Source organism: Parasteatoda tepidariorum, chromosome 7 (assembly GCF_982258835.1).
Source record: "Parasteatoda tepidariorum strain Cologne lab strain chromosome 7, Ptep-v5.0, whole genome shotgun sequence".
NCBI lineage: Eukaryota > Metazoa > Arthropoda > Arachnida > Araneae > Theridiidae > Parasteatoda > Parasteatoda tepidariorum.
The window spans coordinates 19953309-19975506 of NC_141761.1; the positions used below are offsets into that span (position 1 = coordinate 19953309).

Genomic DNA, 22198 nt, shown 5'->3' on the forward strand with positions numbered 1-22198 from the left:
TTTTTTAACAAAAATAAGCACCTTTTAAGTACTTTTTAAGCACTCAAAAAATATTTTTAAGCCACTATATGCATTAATAAAATGCAAAATAATTTTCAAAGACTTTGCATGATCATGGTAAAATAGCCAGTTTCTGACGCACCCAATGAAAAAAGTACCTTTAAAGGCTTCTAAGTAACGAAACTAGAAATTAAGCACCTTTAAACACTTCTTAAAAACGCTACGCACCGGGTATAAGGCAAGTCACAATTTATTGGATTACGGCTTATTTTACATTAACAGAAACTATGTTATGTGACGCTTGAAAGCGAAAGTAACATATTTTATGAACAGGAAATGATTTTTAATTTGGCATTTGTTTTGAATCGTTTTCTAATATTTAATTTGGGATAATACATTGAAATATATTAATTCGTATTTCGTATGCTAAAATTGATAATTTCTTAAGTGTATGAACTTTTAAAATAAATTTTACTGTACTTTTAAGAAAATATGGATGCAGACTTAATCTATGTTTTCAAATGAGAAGAATAGTGAAGAATTTGAATAAAAACTATACTAAAATTGGTGTATAGCGTATAGTGCGCCAAAAAATAAACTAACCACCCTAAGTAGCTTTTGATTTTATAACCGGATCTTCACGTTATAGGACTCAATACTAATGAGTCGAGGGATTGAGCGCAAAGCTGCCAATTAAAAAGTGCAGATCATAATTAAAATTACGAAATCGAACACAAAAACTTACTTTATTTAAATAAACATACCTTTTTATTCTATGGATTTAAAGTTCTGACTCCCAAAGGATAGAGGGTAGTCGCAATCTGGGAAATAGGGTTCGAATAGTTTGACCAGGAGAGAGTGTATTTCGCTACCTCTGAAATTTTTAAAGCGCATTGAAAAGTTTTTGCACGCAATTATAAAATTCCTTTATCCAAAGAAAATTCCATGTAAAAAAATAACTTCAGTAAATATTTATTATTTCTTTATTATTTTATTTAATAATGGTTTGAAAATGTTTATTTGAAAATCTTTGAATTGTAACGTCTGCATTTTTCTACAAAATTTCAAGGAATGTAATTTTACGCAGGAATATACAAATTAGCGATTTTTGAGCGAAATCGATCGAATAGTTCTTGAGGAGTCGAATTTTAAAAAAAGTTCTTTTTTCTTGTAAATTTTAATAGTTTTTGCGTAATTTCGTTTTGAATGAAATGAAATATATAAGGACAACTTTCGGATAATCAAGTTTACTAAATAGATAATTTTGCATCTGCATAAAATTTGGAAGCAGACTTTTTTTCTGTGAGTTCCGAGTTTATTTCAAAATAAAAAAAAAGTAGCAAAGAGTTTGCAAATGGTGTATGCAAATGGTGTATGATCGTGCAAATGGTGTATGATAAGAAAAGTTTACTATAAATCATAATTAAGAATTATGTTTTTGAATGAAATAAAACATGAAGAAACAAGTTTTGAATGAAATAAAACTTTCTTTTCGGAAGATAATTATTTTTTAAAAAGCAACCTGTACGCTGTGTTAATTAAGAAAAAATACAATAATTTTGCAGAAAATATGCATGCAGAATTTTTTATATTTTGAAGTATGTTTAGAAAAGAAATTGAGCAGGTCTTGCAAATGATACACGAGAAGAATTGTTTTCTATTATTTTTAATTAAGAATTGTGTTTTTGAATCAAATATAATTAATTATGACAATTTTTGAAAGATTAGGTATATTATATCTATAATCAGAATGTTTTGCTGAAATTGAAAGTTTATTTACCCTTACTTATAAGAAACTATAGGTTTCTAATCTTATATATTTTAATTATTTTCACATTAGAAGATGAATTTCGAAATTAAACACAGAACTTGATAAAACCTTGAAACAATAAAGTCAGTATATAAATATTTCTTACTCTAATTTGAAAATTTACTTTGGAGTAATTTAATAAATTCTTTCCCTTATTTAATTATAATACACTAGGAGGCTCCGCCCCCTGCTTGCTAACGCTCGCCAACCCCGAGAATTGCTACGCAATCCTATGTGGTTCACGCCGTGAACCATGGCACGCTGCGCTCGCTCGCCAATGAACACAATGTTCTAGCACAAAGACATAGTATTTTATCATCAAAGACATAGTATTGTACTTATTTAGAAGAATTCTATCAATGTTCCTATTGGCTTTTAAAAAAAGTATATTAGCTATTTAGATTGTTCATGGTGAAAAAATCAAAACATTAGCTAAATGAGAAACATATTAGCAAAATAAATTATCAAATATTGCAGTTACTCACCTAAATTCAACTAAATGTGTATAATAAATTAGTTAATGCAAGAAATTCTGAAAGTTTTAGAAAAAATTTTATTATTTAAAAACATAAACTTTAAACCCTAACTTTTCCTTGTGAGATAATAACCCTCAAAAAGTCTTTCATTTTCAAGAACACAAAAGTTTGTTTTATCGCCAAATGAAATATTTTTTGGTGATCAGCATTATTGAAATCAATTTCTATATTAATTAACATTTGTGATAAAGTACATGACATTTTAGATGTTTTACATGCAAGGATGTTTTACATACAATAAATTAAAATGCATGGCTGTTAGCATTAACCGAGAAATACCACGTCGAGGTCGCCATGCTGCATTTCTAATCGAAGCGTTTTGATTTTGGCAGTTCCCCTTGCCTATTGCCAATAGAAGTTTCAATTAAATTTTTTCCAAAAAACATTTTTTTCTGCAAAGCTCTAAGAAATTAACACTAAGCATTTAGAATTTCTTTGAAAACACAATTATAGATTTGGCATCTTGGAGCAATTACTGAAAGGCTGTCAAATGACTTAACTCTTGACAGACCAACATAAAGTTGTCCATGACTAAAAACTTGTTTAGTCAATACTAAACTGATTTTCTCAAAAGTCTGACCTTGTGACTTATTCATAGTCATGGAGAAGGCCAGCCTAATTAATTCCTAATTGAGTTTAAATTAAATATTATCATGTTTTTAGGGCATGAATCTGAATTGAACAACCTGATAATGCTCACTCTGGTTATTGTTTCCGTTTTTAAAAGCGCTATGTGTTGAGCCAGTTTAAATTAAATATTATCATGTTTTTAGGGCATGAATCTGAATTGAACAACCTGATAATGCTCACTCTGGTTATTGTTTCCGTTTTTAAAAGCGCTATATGTTGAACCAGTTTAAATTAAATATTATCTTGTTTTTAGGGCATGAATCTGAATTGAACAACCTGATAATGCTCACTCTGATTATTGTTTCGGTTTTTAAAAGCGCTAATGTTGAGCCACCTCATGTGACATTTGCCATGTGACATTTTTAGCAGCAATCATTGGTCGCTTTTCTAACGTTGCCATTCGGGGAGTTGTAATGAGGCTTTTTTTTGGTGCCGTGTAAGAGAAATATATATATAGATTTCCGTTGAGAAACTGATAAATTATTATAAAAAGAATAATTTATTTTGTTCTTCTTATAATTTTCTTATTGATAACATTCGTTCAAATATACTTTGTTGAAAATATAATAACTTGCATGCAACATTAAAAATTTTTCTTTTCCTTTCAAAGTGTTTATTTATAATTGATTTCCGTTAAGAAACTGATAAACTATTAAAAAAAGTATAATTTATTTTGTTCTTCTTCTAATTTTCTTATTGATAACATTTGTTCAAATATACTTTGTTGAAAATATAATAACTTACATGCAACATTAAAAATTTTACTTATTTAAATACGTAAAATTTGAATAAAATATTTAGTTAAATCATAATTGATAAATCTAAATATTATTGAAAACTGTGCGCTGACTGATACTTGTGCTTAAAATTCAAATCAGAATCAACGATTACTCCTGTCTCGGCAATCTTATTTTATGAGGAAAGGAAAAATTTCCATTCTGAATATATATTGCCACATTACCCGGTATGTAAGAAATCTTATATCATAAAATTCTTTTAATGGATTGTATTGTTAAAACAATTTGATATAAGCTTTTAGCAGGTGATAAATTGACATTAAATGCTTACGAGGCTGATATTAAGCATTTGTAAATATTTTTTTTAGATATCTGATGAAAAAATAAGTTTTTTTAAAGCTAATATTGACTTCACAATCTTTTTTTTTTTTAGCAACAAAACATAATATTTTAAAGTTTTATAAAGAGAAGGAGAGATTGGGATATTTGTATTACACAATTTGATGAATTACATTTCATAATTAAAATGAGTCGTTTGTAATTATTGATCCCTTAAATTAATTATTCTCTGGATCCATGAAGGAATGTTTATCGAAAATTGGGAGCAGCATGATTTTAAAATCACGCGAATTTACTTTTGTTAGCACTCACCATTTAATATTAAGAACATTTAAAAACACTGAAAATAACGCATTTAATGATTAACAGACTTATTAGCTGTATAATAGCAGAAATATAGTTTTAAGAAACATAGTTCGAGTTATAATTTCATTTTAGTTTTCCTTTTTGGGATTTAATTTATCTAATTTAAAATTACATTTCTTCATTATTGAAAATTATATGTAACACTTATTTTATATCAGCTAAATGCGAAGTTTGTTAAAAAAAAAAACGCAAAATTTAGAATAATATTTGATAAATATATCAGAATCAAATTATTTTTTTTTTATCACATGCATGGGAAATTGTATATAACACTTATTTTATATTGACTAAATGCGAAGTTTGTTAAAAAAGAAAGCATAATATAGAATAATATTTGATAAATATATCAGAATCAAGGTTTTTTCTTATCACATGCATGGGAAATTGTATATAACACTTATTTTATATTGGCTAAATGCGAAGTTTGTTAAAAAAAAGAACGCAAAATGTAGAATAATATTTGATAAATATATCAGAATCAAGGTTTTTTTTATCACATGCATGGGAAATTGTTTATAACACTTATTTTATATTGGCTAAATGCGAAGTTTGTTAAAAAAACGCAAAATTTAGAATAATATTTGATAAATATATCAGAATCAAGGTTTTCTTTTATCACATGCATGGGGCAGGATATCAAAACATTCTTATCAAAATAATTTATAAAAGCTTCAAACAAAGCACAATATCCTATTTTGTGAAGTTAAAAGATTAAAGATGAAGTTGTTGTTAGCTTTAGCCCTCGTTTTGGTTTCTTTGGTAAATTTTACTTATTTTAGTCATAATTGAAATTTTGAAATGTAAATTAGCTTATTTTTGTAATAATATTTGTATAATTATTTTTAAAAGGTCACTGATATTTTTATTCTTTTCGCTAAGAAGACACGCTGCATGCATGTTTTTAATTTCCTTCAACAACATAATTTTCTTAATCTATCGCAATTCCGATAAACTAGTAACTGAAGTTTGAGTTAAAGATAAAATTTTCAAGATAAATTTTTCAAAATTTTCTCTATTTAGCCTATCACCGTTGTCTTGATTATTATCGAAATATTTAAAATACAGATTTTTGGTGACACTTTATTTGAGATTTAATTTTTTAAGGCTAATCTGAGCCCAAAAATTGTTGAAGTTAATTTCACTAGAAACTAATGATGTATAATAATTATGTAGCTTGAAATAGGCTTAGTATTAAATGTCTTAAAATATCATTTTTGTACATAAAATGTAAATAGCTTTATAATATTTTAATTTGACTGTCGTGAAATTTAGCAAGAGCAAAAGTGCTGAAACTGTAAATTTCAAATATATCCTTTAAAAAGATATATTTTTTAACTTTTTAAAGTAGAAAAAAATTACATTCTTTTCGTTAACATTTTATATCTATAGTAAAAAAGGTATTTATTTAAGCCATATGTCGAAACACTTATTACTGTAAAATTTTTTATACTGAATGCTGGTAAAAAATTACGTATTTCAGTCCAAATTTCAAATTTATAGTTTTCGCCGCTAATTCGACATTTTATGTATATTAAAAGGCCGAGAACCATAGTCGCTGAATGAAATGAATAAAATATATTAATATATTCTAGTTTGAATTAATACTTATCAAAAAGTCGCCAATATACTAAGAGTAGCATAATTCTTAACATGTTGATGATAATTTTTAATATAAACCTTCTTATTTATTTCATCAAAATTAAAACTTAAGAATATTCCTTCTATTTATTTTAACTTTAATAAATTAATCGTATTAGATTTTCGTTTCATTCAAAATAGAAAATATTTTAGAAATATTGCTGGTAATTTTTTTTCAATTTTTTTCAATATGATTTTAAGCGGACTAAAAACAGGTCTAATTTCGGTATTTGTGATTTGCCTTTATTGAAAGGACAATTTTTACAGGTCCACTTTTGATGACCAGGTATTTTTTTACAATTACTTTTAAACCTAGTGTCATCATTTAATTATATTGTCCAATAAAAAGCAATTAAAATTAAGAACAGAAGGTTTTTACACAGTATGCAAACATTATATAACATTAGAGAAATCAAACTTATTATCAACTTCTGACTGCCCAGTACTAATATTAGATAGTAATGTGTATCAAATTATTTGGTGATCTCCAATTGGCTCGTAAAATTTATTTGCTAAAATTAGTAGTTATAAATATTAGAAGATGAGACAAAAAATATTGAAAAGATTAGAAAGATAAGTTTTTGTATCAAGTCTCACTATCAAATCTCTACTGCCTCTTTTAAAAAAAATAGTTTAAGGTATTAACATCTACTTATAAAAGTATAATTTATTTATATTTTCTTTTGTTTCTCAAGCTTTTTTAATTTTTTTTCAAAACAATGTATCTATTTGGTACTTATTGTTAAGTCGGTGTTTTTGTAACTTCGTAATTCATTTACTTGATTGCAATGATATTTTACTAAAACTTTTTTTGTATTTTATATTGATTGTTGGCTATTTAATTTAGAGTGTGACGTACGGAAAATTGTGCACCACGGCAGATGATTGTGATGACGACAGATGTTGTGTAGCGTTGACTGTGTCGAGTATGAAAAAAAAAGGAATTTGCCTAAAGTTAAACAGATTAGGTACATTTTATTTGCTTATACAAATCGTGAAATAATTTGTTTCTCTTTCCTTATTTCTTCATTTGGCTGTTTTTTGAAAAACGTACTCTCATTTTAAATACATCTTTTCTATTTTAAAATAACAGAAAAAACCGATAGCATTATTACCTGATTTCATAGTTTGTTTTTAAAAAGTGCGATAATATTGATCAACTTAGCACAACCATTGAAGTTACAAACTTAGGACTATATTATGGTGCAACTTACTCCAAAATTTCCAAATTAATTTCTAACATTTCTGTTTGTATAAGTTATGTGAACACTCACCATAAAGTCAATGAACAGTAAAGTCAAAGACCACAAAACCTGTGAACAACCACCATGTTAAACTTCTAAAAAACTTGGACGATAATATCGTTCAACGCGCTGCGAAATTTACAAATTAATTTAGAATAATTTAGTTTGGAGGCATAATAAAAACACGCCCATTATAATATATTAATGTAAATTATTTTTATCTTAAATCTTGTGAACACATTTTTTAAAACTGAATTGGTAACTGACTTTAGAAAGTCTCACTACAAAGTATTTCTGCATGCTCAAGTTTTAGGGCCTTGAGAAGTGAAAGTTTCAAAGATAAACGGTCAGAGATTAAAATCAGCAGTAAATCCACACCAAGCAGTCACGTAGTCAGAACGCAGCAGTAATTAGTGCATATCATTAGGGGGTGAAGCACCCCACATGCGGCAATTTTGATTATAGATGTCGCCACCATAGAGTATCACGTGATAACCACACAAGTATCTCGGTTTCGAATTCGTATACTAAACTCGTTAATTTATATCAAATAAATGCCGATTAATAAAAACAAAAAGAAATTTCTCATGAATTAGTATTTTTTTGAAATATTTCCTAAGTCATTATTATTAGTAGTTGTTGGATTCAAAGAATTATTTTCCTCAAGAAAAAAAAAGTTATGAACAATGCAGAATATTATATTATTAGGAAAACTTCTTTTCTCGTAAAAACTAAGAGTATAAATAATTTAGCTAATATTTTCATTTAATTACTCATGCAACTCTTCGTTTATGGTACATTAAACATATAAAACATAATGTATCGATTTATTTAAGCGTAGTTCAGAAAATATGCAGTTACAAGCATTGGAAAACATTGTAGTTATTGAAATAACATTACGTTTAGTAGAGCATTTAGCTTTTTACAGAATCACTCTTCCTTTGATGCATAGCGCAATGCAATGCTTCAATCGCAAATTTAGTGCACAGTAACTTAGCAATTTTAATTCAGAAATTAAAGAAAAAAATATATTAAAGAAATTGTCCTTTTATTGTAACAATCACTGATAGATCAACACGGTAGTTCATTTCCTAAGTATACAGATAGTTTTAAAACAGTATTGAAATGTGAATATAAATACTGTATCTACCGTAGGATTGTAAGTGTCACGTGACTGTTCTGTCGTGTGTAGTGATGCTATTCACAGCTCCCTCTTAAGAAAAGTGTCTCTCATTTGACCATAGAATTTTCTAAAGCCACGCGTCATTAATTCTTGTCAAAAATTGGGGAGGAAATTCAGAGTGTGTTGGATGGTCTTCAGATTAGAATACTTGCACCACGTGTATCGAAAACGGATACCATTTTTTTAAAAAAATGAAACGCAAAATTTTCGGAAGGTTGACAGTGGAATCGCCAATTCACATAACACAGATCGAGCACTTTCTGGAGAATAGTTGGAACTGGTGACTCTTTCAATCACTGCACCAGCGAGTTTTTTTAATAGTTTCATACCCATCTGGTCAGTACACCCAAGTCTCAAGTTTCGTTATGTTCCTTAATCAACTCTTTCAAACATTTCTTAAACAAGAGACCCTTTTGTAATATCTTTGAAAGACGTACAGATAAAATGTCTTTCAATGATGATAAACGCACACAGGGAATATTTTTCTGGCTCTAACTGCAAGACCTTTTATAGGTTTCACTAATTTGCATAAGGAATTTTCGAAATGTTCATCGAATGATCGAATTTTGAACTATTTTTTTGCAGAAGTCATCTTTCCTTTGTCCATATAACGTATATACCAAGTTTCATTAAAATATCAAAATCTAATTAGCAGAACTGGTTCTGTAGAGATCTGAATAGGGTCACTTCTATTGGGGGTAACGAATTTGTACTGCTGAATTACGATTACATTTGAGTGGGTTTATTTTATTTTACGCATGGCGCAATTTCAATACACGTACCGTAACTCCATTAAGTGTGTTAACATCACTGTTAATTTTTCCCCTTATCTTTCATTTGCCTCGTCTTTCTTGTCAATTACTATTTAGTTTCTTAAAATTATATAATTGAAGGTGCCAGATGCAGTGAATGGGAAGCTAAACAAGATTATTATGGTGGAAAGTTCATGCACTATTGCCCGTGTGGAGACGGTATGACTTGCAAACCTAAAGGATTAAGACCAGGAGTTACAGATGTAAGTTTGATTTAAATTTTGCTTAAAAAGCTGTTTATTTGTTAAATATTACTTTTTCGTATTATACACAACAATGCTACGATAAAATTGACTCTGTTTCAATTATCATTAAAATTTTGTAAACCAAAAAGTGATGGAGAAATTAAAAGATCTGGGAAGTACTTTGTACAACTAAATAAGATTCTTTTCACAACACTTAAATATTTACATTATTTCCTTCATATATAGAGATAACAGTCGGCAAAGAATTCTGTTAGGTTAAAAAGCATTTCACTTAAAAAGAACGAAATCTAAAAGAAATAAAAATAAACAACTTAAAAAATAAAAATGCTGTTGCCACCCATAGAATTTTTTGAAAGTTAACTTAGAAATGACAAACAAAACGATGTTAACAAAATGACGTAGAAAGCGCAACTAGATCAAAATTATACAAGCGCAACTAGATCAAAATTATGATACCTGAGCGCTTGACGTAACAATCTGCATGAGAACGAACTTAGTCGGAACTAATTATCAGTGTTTTATGGACAAAAATTAAGATTGATTCGACTAAGAAAATTTTGAAATTTTGAATAAAAATTTAACCAAAACAATGTTTCATCGCGAAATTCTTCGGACCTCTGAAATCATCCGATCTACTTTCTGCAAAGAAAAAATCGAGATCTTTAGTTCTTACCGATTGTTAGAAGTAATTTAGACTCAACGAGCTTTAAAAAAGGATGTAGTGGCAATTAAAATGAACTAAATGAAATGTAGTGGCAAAGTGGCAATTAAAATTTAATGCAATCGTCATTATTTTCTCATAATTTAAGGGAAAAAATTATATCTTACAAAAAAATAAAACATGAAAATATTTATTTTAAAAATTAAAAAAAAAAAAAACTTATGAGTAAACAAAACAATAAATTACCGTTTATCAGCCAAAATACTCAATCATCCGACTGCATGTTATTATGCTTAAACAAGCTAACAAAGGCTTCTAAGACTGCAATTATCTAGCATTAATATATATAAATCCAAATTATTTCACCTAAATGTATTAGAAAGAGAAAAATTATAGTAGTTTTTTTTATTACCTAAATATAAATTAGAGCTAAGCTAATTTTTTTAAAATTAGAGTCAAATTTACTAGAATTGTAGTTTCAGATAAAGAAAATATAAATTTATTTATTAAAAAAGCTATTAAAATAATTTTTTGTTGGAAAAACTTTAAAAAAAAAATTAAAAAATACTTAATTTTAATTTTTCAATATTAATTTTGTCATATTAAAATACATTGCGCAATTCAATAGCTATTTATTCATTTGTTTATTTTTTTAAATTTAAAATATTTTTAAAATTTTCAAAAATGTCTTAAGTTAGGGTTTATTATAAAATGTGGCAAGAAAGGTGTACTGAAAAGTAAAAAAAAAGAAGACAATTATTAAATTTGAGAAATTTTGTTTGAAGTTAAGTTGAGATCTTCAGAAATTGTTTTAGTATTATAAAAAATTCTGACGCTCATTCGTGTTCGTAAATTATTTATCATAATTTATCCTTTCGAAGAACAACAGGCTGCTGTCTCAAACTGCTACTTTAAATAAGTAGACATTCTTCACAAATTATATTTTATGAATTGTATTTGCATTTATATAGATGCCATCAAAATTAAGCAAAATGAGATGCCAAAAAGAGGATAAGACTTCTCCATCAGTCGAAAAAGAGAGTAAGATGACTTCTCCATCTGTCGAAAAAGAGACAAAAAAGCCAGAAGAGGAGACAACAAAGGCAGAAGTAGTAGTTGAAATAACTTCCACAGAAACGCCGACATCTACGGAAGAAGTAGTAGTTGAAATAACTTCCACAGAAACGCCGACATCTACGGAAGAAGAACCTAAAATCGACGATGAGCTCGAGCCTGACCCAGACGAAGAACCCGAACCTGAACCAGACATTGAATAGTAACCTGAACTAGATGTTGATAAGAGTTTTAATATAATGATAATGTATTTATAAATATTTAAGAATTATTAAAATATTTTACAGATTTCTAAGTCATTTATATACCTATAACTACACATTACAGCTGTTTATTTAAACCAATGATGTTCTCATCTAATTAATCAACTTATACATTGTCAACACAAGACAAAACTCAATTATGAAAACAATTATGTATAATATATATATATATATATATATATATATATATATATTATATGTATATACGTTTCGGATTCTGATTAAAATTCAAAAATAAAAACTTATTATTAAATTAAAAATATTATTCCCTTATTATATCATGAAGTAATCATATATTACTTTATTAATCAACATTTTATGAAAAAAATATTTAGTAATAGTTTCACAATTATTTAACAATAAATGCATCTTTTTTTAAAACTTTTCAAGAAGCTATATTTTCATTTATAATAAATTTAATGCAAAACTGTGTTAAGGAAACACATGCAATTAAAAGAACGAATGCGAAGTAATTTTTTAAAAATGATATTTTCGTACAATTTTTAATAACTCACATCGACGAAAGATATTTAAAACAATTTAGAGTAAAGAAGAATTTTTTTGAAACTAGTTAAGTTAATGGATGAAGCTGGATTTAGATTAGGTTCAGTTTTATTAACAGAATTTTAAATTAAGGCTGTCAGAATCGAATCTGTGTTCTTACAACAAAAGATTTTGCATTTATTTAATTGAATTGTTTTGATTTGATGTAAAATTTAGTCTGCTGTCAATCACGGGGGTAGGTAAGTGAAACGAGCAAAGGGTGAAGCCTCCCGTGCTAAAGTGATTACGTTGTAAAAACCAAATTATTAAAAATGAAGCGATTATAAGAAAAACAATTCGAGTAAAATTACCGTACGGTACGGTAATGACATTTCTGGTAAAAAAAAGCTCATAATTCAGGTTAATAAAACCAAAAATACGGTATTTTATAATTTTTCAGTTCATATGGTAATAAGGTATGGTATATGGCATGGTATGATTAGTAAATAAATACAAGACTGAAAAGTTAATTTTACCGAATAAGTGGTTTGCATGCCTTGCTTTAAGGCATCATATTAAAGTTATTTACCAGATTTATCATATTTGATGATCGTATAGAGCGAAAAACAAGGTAAATTTTACCATATTCTAGTAGTCCATATTCCATATTTTTTTCTCAGTGCAATAAAACAGAATCAGTTAAAGAAATCTTTCACAACAATTAAAACCATTTTATGATAGAATAGCTCTCTCCTATTGCTTAATAAATAAAAAATAACTCTTCATCATTGAGAACATACATAAAATTTCATTTGAAATTTCTATGCTATAAGCAAAAACAAATTTTCTTTCAGTTAATTGAACTCGAATGAATCTTCATTGTTTGATTTTGGATTTAATTATAAATTTAAAACTAAATTCTTATTCAAAAAATTCAGATAGATATTTAAAAATCACATCTGATCTCTTAAGTCAAGCGTTGATTTAAGATTGAAAAATTGATTTTATGAAATATTGTTTAGTTAATTCGTAATGACTTAAAGTAGTTAATATCTAACATTATTTAGAATAATTTTTTCTTAAGAAAAATACAATGAGAAAACTTTACCAAACTTCAATACGATTGCGAGCTCAGTAAAAAATTCTGGATGAAGTGCAGGCTCTTTGGGCGATTCATGCGTAGAATCTATTTTTTACTGTAAAATATTATAGAGCAAATTTTACAGTTATACCTATTTAGTTAGAGTGATTTTACGGTAATTATTACCGTAAACACTATGGTATATCAGATTATTTTGGTATCAAATTTATGCCAGTAAAAATTGATTGTCCGATAAAAGGTACCGACATGGTAATTTTTTGCAATGTATTGACTTTTTCTTTATTTAAAGAAAAACATCATTTATTTTAAGTTTATAAAATTTGGTTTAATTAAACAACAACTAATCAGAATACTTGGGTTTCAAAATAACAAATTTAGGCAAAACATGTATTTAAATACCTCGAGAGTGGTTTATTTCCCCCCAAGAATTTATAATATTTTGCAGGAATTAATAAACAATTAAAAAGTTAGAATTCAGACAATTAGTATCGCGAGCTATTTGGGTGAAAAAATGATTTAAACAAACATTTCAGAATATTTCCATTGTCTATAAAAGAATAAAGATATAGTTTTCTTATAAAGTTAGTTATTTTATGAACTGAAAAATGACAGTTTTCGTGAGAATGACCCATATATATATATATATATATATATATATATATATATATATATATATATATATATATATATATATATATATATATATATATATATATATATATATATATATATATATATACACTGAGTGGCCAAATTATTATGACCACCTCAGAATTTTATGCAAATGAGTTATTGCGTCACAGCGCTGACGCTAGAGGGCAAGATAACTATAACACAGGAATGATGGACAAGTGAGTCATCAGTTATACTGTGTTGCTTGCTCAGATATGGGAAAGAAAAGTGATTTAACTGAGTTTCAACGTGGAAAGATTGTGGGTGCGAGATGTGTCGGAACGAGTATCAGCAAAACGGTTGCACTTGTGAAGTGTTCTAGAGCAGCAGTTGTTAATGTGTGCAAAGAATGGACAATCAAGCAAAAAACCGGGTCTCAACGTCAGACTTGTGGTCGTCACAGGATACTGAATGCTCGATCAGAGAGAAGGCTGGCCACGGTTGTGCAGCGCAACAGGAGAGCAACAGTGCGACAAATTGCAAGTGATCTCAATCAAGGAGCAACTGTGAACGTCTCTGAACGGACTGTTCGACGCACATTGCGCCGTATTGGGTATGGAAGCAGGCGACCTGTTCGTAAGCCTCTATTGTCTACTTTAAATAACCGCAGATGTCTCCAATTTTCAAAGGAGCACAAACATTGGACAATAGATGACTGGAAGAGGGTCATGTGCTCCGATGAATCACGATTTCAAATACATCGCGCAGATGGCAGGATGAGAATATGGAGAAAACAGCACGAAAACATGGACCCCAACTGCATTGCCACGACACTTCAAGCTGGTGGTGGCAACGTTATGGTATGGGGAATGCTCTCTTGGTATTGTATGGGTCCTTTAATTCCTGTACCACAACGCCTTAATGCCCAAGGGTATTTAAGTATCGTCGCAGATCAAGTAAATCCGTTTATGTCAATGGTGTACTCTGGCGGGGATGGATACTTCCAGCAGGACAACGCTCCTTGTCATAAAACTGGTATTGTCCCCAGATGGGTCGAAGAGCATGATAGAGAATTTAACTTGCTTCGTTGGCCAGCATAATCCCCAGATCTCAATCCAATTGAGAATTTGTGGGATGAAATTGAACGGGCGCTTAGACAGATGGATCCAGTATCATGAAATTTGCAGAAATCGGCAAGTGCAGTTCAGCGAGTATGGTCTGGCATACTTTCCACCACCTACCAACATCTCATACAATCCATGCCCAGACGAATTAAGGCAGTAATTTGCGCAAAAGGTGGCCCAACAGCGCACTGAAGGGGTGGTCATAATAATTTGGCCACTCAGTGTATATATATATATATATACACAAAAAAAAGTTAACTTAAGTTGTTGCTTAAAATAAAATCGACCTAAAAATTCGAATATTCTTTTTTTTAATTTTTACTATTTATATTAATATTTTCAATGCATCTTTTTGTATTATTTTCCTGTTTTCGTTTACGTTTTAATTTGTAATATCTTCATGTTTTTGTATTAGAGGCGGATTTTTAAAAACTCATGTTTTTATATCATTTTCATTTCAATTAGTTTAATTGTGAATTGAAAAAGAAAAATTAATATTATTGATATTATTTTATAACCGGTGTTGAATAGCCAACACAATCCTCAGTTAACAGCTATCAGTTCTCAACTCCGTAGCCTTGTAATTGCGAACCCAACCCAGAAGAAAAGAGAACTTCGGAATAAATAATTGGCACAATTTGGCCTACATGGAAGACTTCTTGATAGAAATAACCAGCATTTGCTTTACATGCAGAAGAAAACCACGAAAAGCTGTCATGGTTAGCCAAGGGAACTCTAACCGGTGATCCGTCTACCACTGAATCAGCACTGTGTTTGGTGCGAGTCAATAAACTTTTATACTCATTAAAATTTTAAATTTTATCATAATTCCACTTATTTATTTAGCTCAAATTAGGAGCTATTTCCATAGCTTTATTTTCGGAACCCAGAATGTTGTTTGATTTATCCCGTTTTATGACCATTTATTGTCGCGATCCTGTATCTTTGTATTACACTAAATTATAACCATTTGTTTAACCAAAAGAAAATTTTAATTTGAAGGTTTCTAGTTTAGAAGAAGGCCTGAAAAAAAACTGCCAAACAGAGGAAGATTGTAAAGAAGACGAATGCTGTGCTGTTAAGACTATAGATGGATTATACAACAATGGAGCTTGCGAGCCCCTTAACATCTTGGGTAAGTGCAGGGGATAAAAGAAATATTATTAATAATAATATTAAATAAAAAAAGAACAGCTTAATTATTTTTGATGCAATCAGATGGAATCTGACACGAAACTGTTCTTTCTCTGAATACACTTACCTTTTTCCATGGCAAATTTAAATTTATGAGTCTCAATAAGGAAAATATGGTGGAAATACCTCTCGAGTGTTACAAAATTATTTTGTCACATAAAATCCAATCAAATAGTTCTTGAGGAAGAAAAAGTTTTGGCTTTTTTTTAAATCTGATTTAATGGATGAGGAAATTAAATTACTTGGTGAACAATTAATATGATAATCTCTTTTAAATTTACTCGCAGTTAATTACAAACAGTTTTCTACAGGGTCTTGTAATAACATATTTTTATTCAAATTACATTTTGTTATAATTGTAAGGGCAGCAACAACATTCAACTCATTCTCAGCACTTACAACCGACACAAATACGTTAATTTAATAGAATTTCAGAATTTTGTGTTGTCCAGGTAGTCACAAGAAATAAATATTTTATAGCATCTGCAAGGAGAAAAAGTATTCTTCCTCTAAAATTACCGTGTTGTATTATAAGGAAATTTCCGGTAAAAAAACAAAAACATGATTCTGGCATTAAAGACCAAAATATACGGCATTTAAATTATTCATTTGGCAATTTTTCTGTGCATATGGTCATTCTGTTCATATGGTTTACCAGAAATTATGGATTACAAAATTATAGCTCTTATGACCACATATTTAGTAAAAAGTTAGAACAAATGTTAAAGAATAAAGATAAAGAATAAGATATCATGATAAAATTACTAATTTTTACCACATTTACCAAAGTACAAAGTCACATATTATAATACCATATTTTATTGTTGATCTTTCCAACGCGAATTGGTGTTCCCATAGAACCATAAACATGGGAAATTTTACTATATCTTGGTAGTGTTGGCTAAACTTTTTTTCTCAGTGTGGATCTGACTCTAGAATTATTTTAATTATTTTGGTTTTCTTTATTTATTTTACAATTATTATTGCTATTTTTTTTTTTTGGAAAACTTTTCCGGTTTGGCCAAATGATATGATTCATGACATTTAAAAAATATCAAACAATGTTCTTATAAAAATATAATCATTTACGTAAGCACATAAAACAAAAACATTAACACATAAAGCTTAACATAAGAAATTGAATCCCGAACTGAAATAGTTCAGCTTCGATTACTAGTTACACTGCCTTGATTTATCATAAGGTCAGAGAGACCCGATTTTCAGAGTATATTTTAATGTTAGAAACACATTATTTGTGAAATTTTATTCAAGATTTGTTCATTAAAATTCTGATTTAACAAAACCTAAAATAAATATAAGCTTAAATTTACTAATATTTCTAAATTTTCTATAATTTAAAAGCAGTCTTGCATGTATACAGCATGTAAAAAATATTTTAAATGTTTTTTTTTCTTTTTAAATATTCATTTTTTTTAAAATTACTTATTTGATGAGATCTCTTTTCCTAGATAAAAAAATTCATTAAAACCAATGAATAATTCTTAATTTTCGCATATTTCATGAACATAAACAATGCAGATTCGGAGAAAATTTTCAATTAATTAAAAATTTATATCATGAAGAAAGTGTTTGTCATTAGAATAAAAAGACATTAATATTATCGGTTTCAGTTCATTTATTCCAGTGTAATTTAAGATTTTTTTAAAAAAAATTTACATAGTTTTATGCTAGAATTGAATAATCACACACGAAGAGATTTTTCTAGTTTACTAGGAGGCTTCGCCCCCTGCTCGCTGGTGCTCGCCAACCCCCGGAACTGCTTTCGCAGTTCATTTCGGATTGCTTCGCAATCTGATGCTCGCTTTACTCGCTCATTGGATACGTTCTTAACGTCTAGCTTTTGTATACTTTTTTGAACACTGAAGTTCCGAAAACTTTTCACTGTAGAAAATTCTAAACCTGTACATTTCAATATTAATTTGAAATTGCAAACAGTTCACATATTTTTCTTAATCACACTATTCTAAATTTCAGTTGTTGAGAAAAGTAACTGTTGTAAGTTTTGTTTTAAAGTCTTTCCCACAAAAGGGCTAAAGCCATGTGTTGTAAAACAATATGAAATAGTAGTCTGCCACTGAACGTCGGATGTAAAGCATCGGCTTCGCTAAAGATAATTTTGTATTTTTAATTCTCTGAATGGCGCCACCCTAATATGGAATTTGTAAAATAAATCGATATATTGTTGATGAAGCCCATCATTTTGCGTTTTCATCAGTGTTCAGAAGCAGAACAACTATAAGTTCCTTATTTTATCACAAAAATATAAAATGTATAAAAAACAAAGAGTAAGAAAATGAGTATAGTCATAGAAAAAGTTAAAATTATAATATAGTATTTATCAGTTAAAATAAAACTTTTTGTTTAAGTCATTGTTAACAATTCAAATTTCTCCGAAGCAATTCTAAACCTTAATTTTGCTCACTACGTGCTCTTGCGGGCCGAAGCCTATCAATTAAAACGTATTAGCGTTTTATATAATATAGATTAGCCATATGATGCTCACTACGTGCTCTTGCGCGCCGAAGCCTATCAAATAAAAATGAAAACGGTTGCCAGCGCGAGAAAAGAAATATCATCGGTTTTATTGATACATACATACGTACGTATTAGCGTTTTATATAATAAAGATTTCCAAAAAAAGATGGCATACACATAGAGTCCTTTTTTAGTAATATGGTTCAACAATTTTTGAAATATAGGGGATTACTGAATATAGTTACAAAATGGTACTTTTATTATAAAAAAATAGGATTTATTATCGAAAGATCTAAGAGCTTTAAGAATTTAATCAATCCTAATAATTAATTGAAATATATCCTTGAATTCAATAATAGTGAGAAACATACTTTTATATAATGCATTAAATTTGATATTTTTTTAATCAGATGCTGCTATACAAAGCTCTGTGGTAGTTCTTGCACTCAATGAAAATAGTTGTCTTTTAATTTAAAGAATCTCCTATCATTTTAATCTTAAACAGAGTTAGAAATATCTATTAAGCATAAATATTTGTAATTAAAGTTATTTCTATCCTATTCTAATTAAATTCAAAAGCACTTGTACAGCTGCACTCAAATTTAATTATCTCCTATCTTTGAAATTACAATAAAATATTCTTTCGAAATTGTGAATGAAATAAAAACTTCTATTCATCTCACACTTATTCTTAATTACTTGAAACACCCATTCAGCAAGAATACAATTAAAAACCTAAATTATGTGTGAGTTTCAAAATGTATGTATTTACTGATCACTTTTTTTTTAAAAAGCCTGCATTATTTTGCCTCGAACAACAGAAGAGTTTCAAATTAGGCGTTTTAATAATCATGCAATATCTGATCACTCCAAAAACAACGAAAGTCCATAATAATTAAAATGCTCTGAGGCAATTTTTGGGAAGTACCAGTAATTATAACCGTAATCACCGCACTCAGAGCAAATTCAATTTCTTTCCAAAGAAAACAGATGTACAATAATAATCGTCACTGGAAATTAGGCTTTGGCTAATATCTCTCAGATAAGTGGAAGAGAAAGTTGTGAGAATCTCATTAACCCCTTTCGCTTCGTTAATTATGTTTGATAATTAGCCAATGCGCCATCTTCTTTTATACCCTTTTCGTGAACTTGCATAGAAGGATAATAATAAGCGATGTCTTATAAAGAGAATCAAGCAGTGAATTTGCAGTAAATATTTCTAAAAATTTCAATGGTTCTCAAGATATTTCAAGTATCTGAGTTATTGAAAAATGGCGACCATTAAGCCGTGAAAGTTTTAATTGGCAGCTGATTTTTTTTTCTTTCAAATAGTAAGTTCATCGGAATTTTAGTTTATAAAATTATTAATCTCTTTTCATTAATTTATAATGCATTATTGTTAAGTTACCTTACCTTTAACAACGCAAAAACATGATTTTGGAAAAAAATGTTTGAAACTGAGTTTATAATAAATTTAGAGCTCCTGTAATCTTAGCTTTCCAAAAATACTTTTCTTTTGCTTGTACTCTATAAAAATATTTTTCTCTTATATATTTATTTGCAAAATTATAGCAGTTTTGTGCAAGGTGATAACAGTGGATAGACTAGTGATGCTAAGTTTTTAAAAGCGTTTATCTCAAGATCAGATTTTTTTACATTTCACACCACCTTAAGCAATATATATATCACGTTGTTTTTAAAATAATTGTTTACAATTTTTCCTGAGTATTTATGATCATAGAACACCTGTGATCTTAGATCATACATACAACATCAAACTGCAGACTAAGAAAAAAAAAAGTAAAATTTCATATTTATGCATGTTTTTCCAAACACAAGAGTGAAAATTTTAAAAAATTTGCTTTTTTAACTACATTGATCCTAATTTAGTAGCATATGCACTTGCTTTTAAAATAATAGTTCAAAACATAGTTGATAGGCTTCTAAATAAAATCCTCAAAAATTTTGTGAATTGGGAAATTGAATTTTTTTTACAGTGTTTAGCGTGCATGCAAAAAAAAAACAACAACTTGTTTTTACCTTAAAATAGCCATTTAGAAAACAAAAATAAAATAATACAGAAATTTGTTATATTTACAAGTTTTTACGCGCATTAAAGCAAATAAATTAGTTTTTTAAAATTTTATATTAATATTGAAACAAAGTTGTCGAAACTGATCGGATACCTTAATACGAATATCTGAAGTAATTTCAACTATATATTTGCTTTATGAAGAAAAAAAAATTCTGGAAAAATTACCTAACTATATATGGTAAGGGTATTTCTGGCTAAAAAAATATTTCTGGTTAGTATAAGCAAAATATGAGGTATTTAAACGATTCACTTTTCTCTGACATGCGACTATCCTCTGACATGCTTTTAACTGAACTTTATTGTCAAATTTTAAACTAAAATTTCAACGCATTTTCAAAATTTAAAATCTTAACAAAGTTTTAAAAATGCTCAAAACTTCAGAACTTGAAATTAAGCAGCTAAGTACAGACAAAAACAGTTTATTGAATAAAATGAAATTTTTTTTCAAAAATATTGATTAATTACATTATTAATGAGGGAATTCCGGACATATAATTTCAATATATTAATTTGGTTGAAGTAGAATCCCTATTAGTCAAAAGGGGACGCAATTTCCCCACTGAAGAAATAAAATAAGATTTGAAAAAAAAAATTAATTTAATTTTATGTTTCAGAGCAAAACGTGCTTTGAGTAAAACGTCTTTTTTGACTAGCGAAAAGTGTTCAGACAAAAATTTAGCTTTATTTATTTCGTCCCATAATATGTACATTGTCAATAAAGTTTCTTCAGTTAACATCTACAAAGAATTTTGTTGTAATCCTGACGTGATGGCTTAAGTTAAAAAGACCTAAAATGACAGATAAGTTTCATTAGGATAGAATGAGGAAAAAATTAGAATATTAGAAGAAACATAGGAAAAAATTTCCCCAAAGCTATTTTACGGTTAGCCCTTTATTTTACGGTTCTCCTCGTAAAATAAAGAGCCCTTTATTTTACGGTTTTCATTGTAAAATAAAGGTAGTATCAAATGCTGTTTTTAGTCGTAACCTCAGAAACTAGGGTCTGAAGTTATATATTTATATTATATCAATTTATTAATTATATTGCTGTGTATTGCATTACATTTTTTCACAGGAAAAAGGAGAATTTCAGTTATATATATCATACTATATTTAGGAAAGATTAAATTCAAAAGAAAAATGTTCAACAAAAATGCAAGCAAACTTGCTAAATTTTTAGTACTGTTTTTGTGATATAAAAACACAAAGAAGTTTCAATATGGGATAAATAAAAAGTGTAAGTATTAGTGGAGCAATACACGAGCTGTGAGAATTTAACGATGAAATGATAAAGTTGCAATGATAAGAAATAGTCAGGCGGTACTTAGTAAAGCAATAAGAGTATTGATCGATAAACAACAGATGTTCACTTTTCTGAGAAGGCTCATAAGTTGATCTATTTCTATAGAAAAATGGGTAATATATTACGCTTTTGCGATAAGGAATCAAAGCTTTAATGATTATTGGCCCTGATCTTTGAAATTAAACATTTCCTTACTTTTAGTTAAGCGTTCAAACAACAGCATATGTTTGAAGTCTGAAACAAATTAGAATATGAAAGTATTTGTTTTATTTTTTAAGAGTAAATTTTGT

General features: G+C 28.4%; 2 protein-coding genes across 6 annotated transcripts in view; one reads left to right on the top strand and one right to left on the bottom strand.

Annotated features, from left to right (window-relative positions):
• LOC122271814 (voltage-dependent calcium channel subunit alpha-2/delta-3) overlaps nucleotides 1–22198 on the bottom strand; it is a 485956-nt gene that overhangs the window by 213612 nt on the left and 250146 nt on the right. The window lies entirely within an intron of this gene.
• Nucleotides 5125–11526, top strand: LOC107442587 (uncharacterized). The gene is made up of 4 exons (XM_016056185.4): nucleotides 5125–5177; nucleotides 6904–7024; nucleotides 9377–9498; nucleotides 11134–11526. Exons 1-4 carry the CDS (start codon nucleotides 5136–5138, stop codon nucleotides 11437–11439), a joined length of 591 nt encoding a protein of 196 aa, XP_015911671.3. The 5' UTR covers nucleotides 5125–5135; the 3' UTR covers nucleotides 11440–11526.

Bases quoted from the DNA above. Each gene is read 5' to 3' on its own strand.
- LOC107442587 (XM_016056185.4), top strand. From the start codon at position 5,136: ATGAAGTTGTTGTTAGCTTTAGCCCTCGTTTTGGTTTCTTTG. The intron at 7,025-9,376 runs GTACATTTTATT...ATATAATTGAAG, and splicing joins CCTAAAGTTAAACAGATTAG to GTGCCAGATGCAGTGAATGG. The intron at 9,499-11,133 runs GTAAGTTTGATT...GCATTTATATAG, and splicing joins TAAGACCAGGAGTTACAGAT to ATGCCATCAAAATTAAGCAA.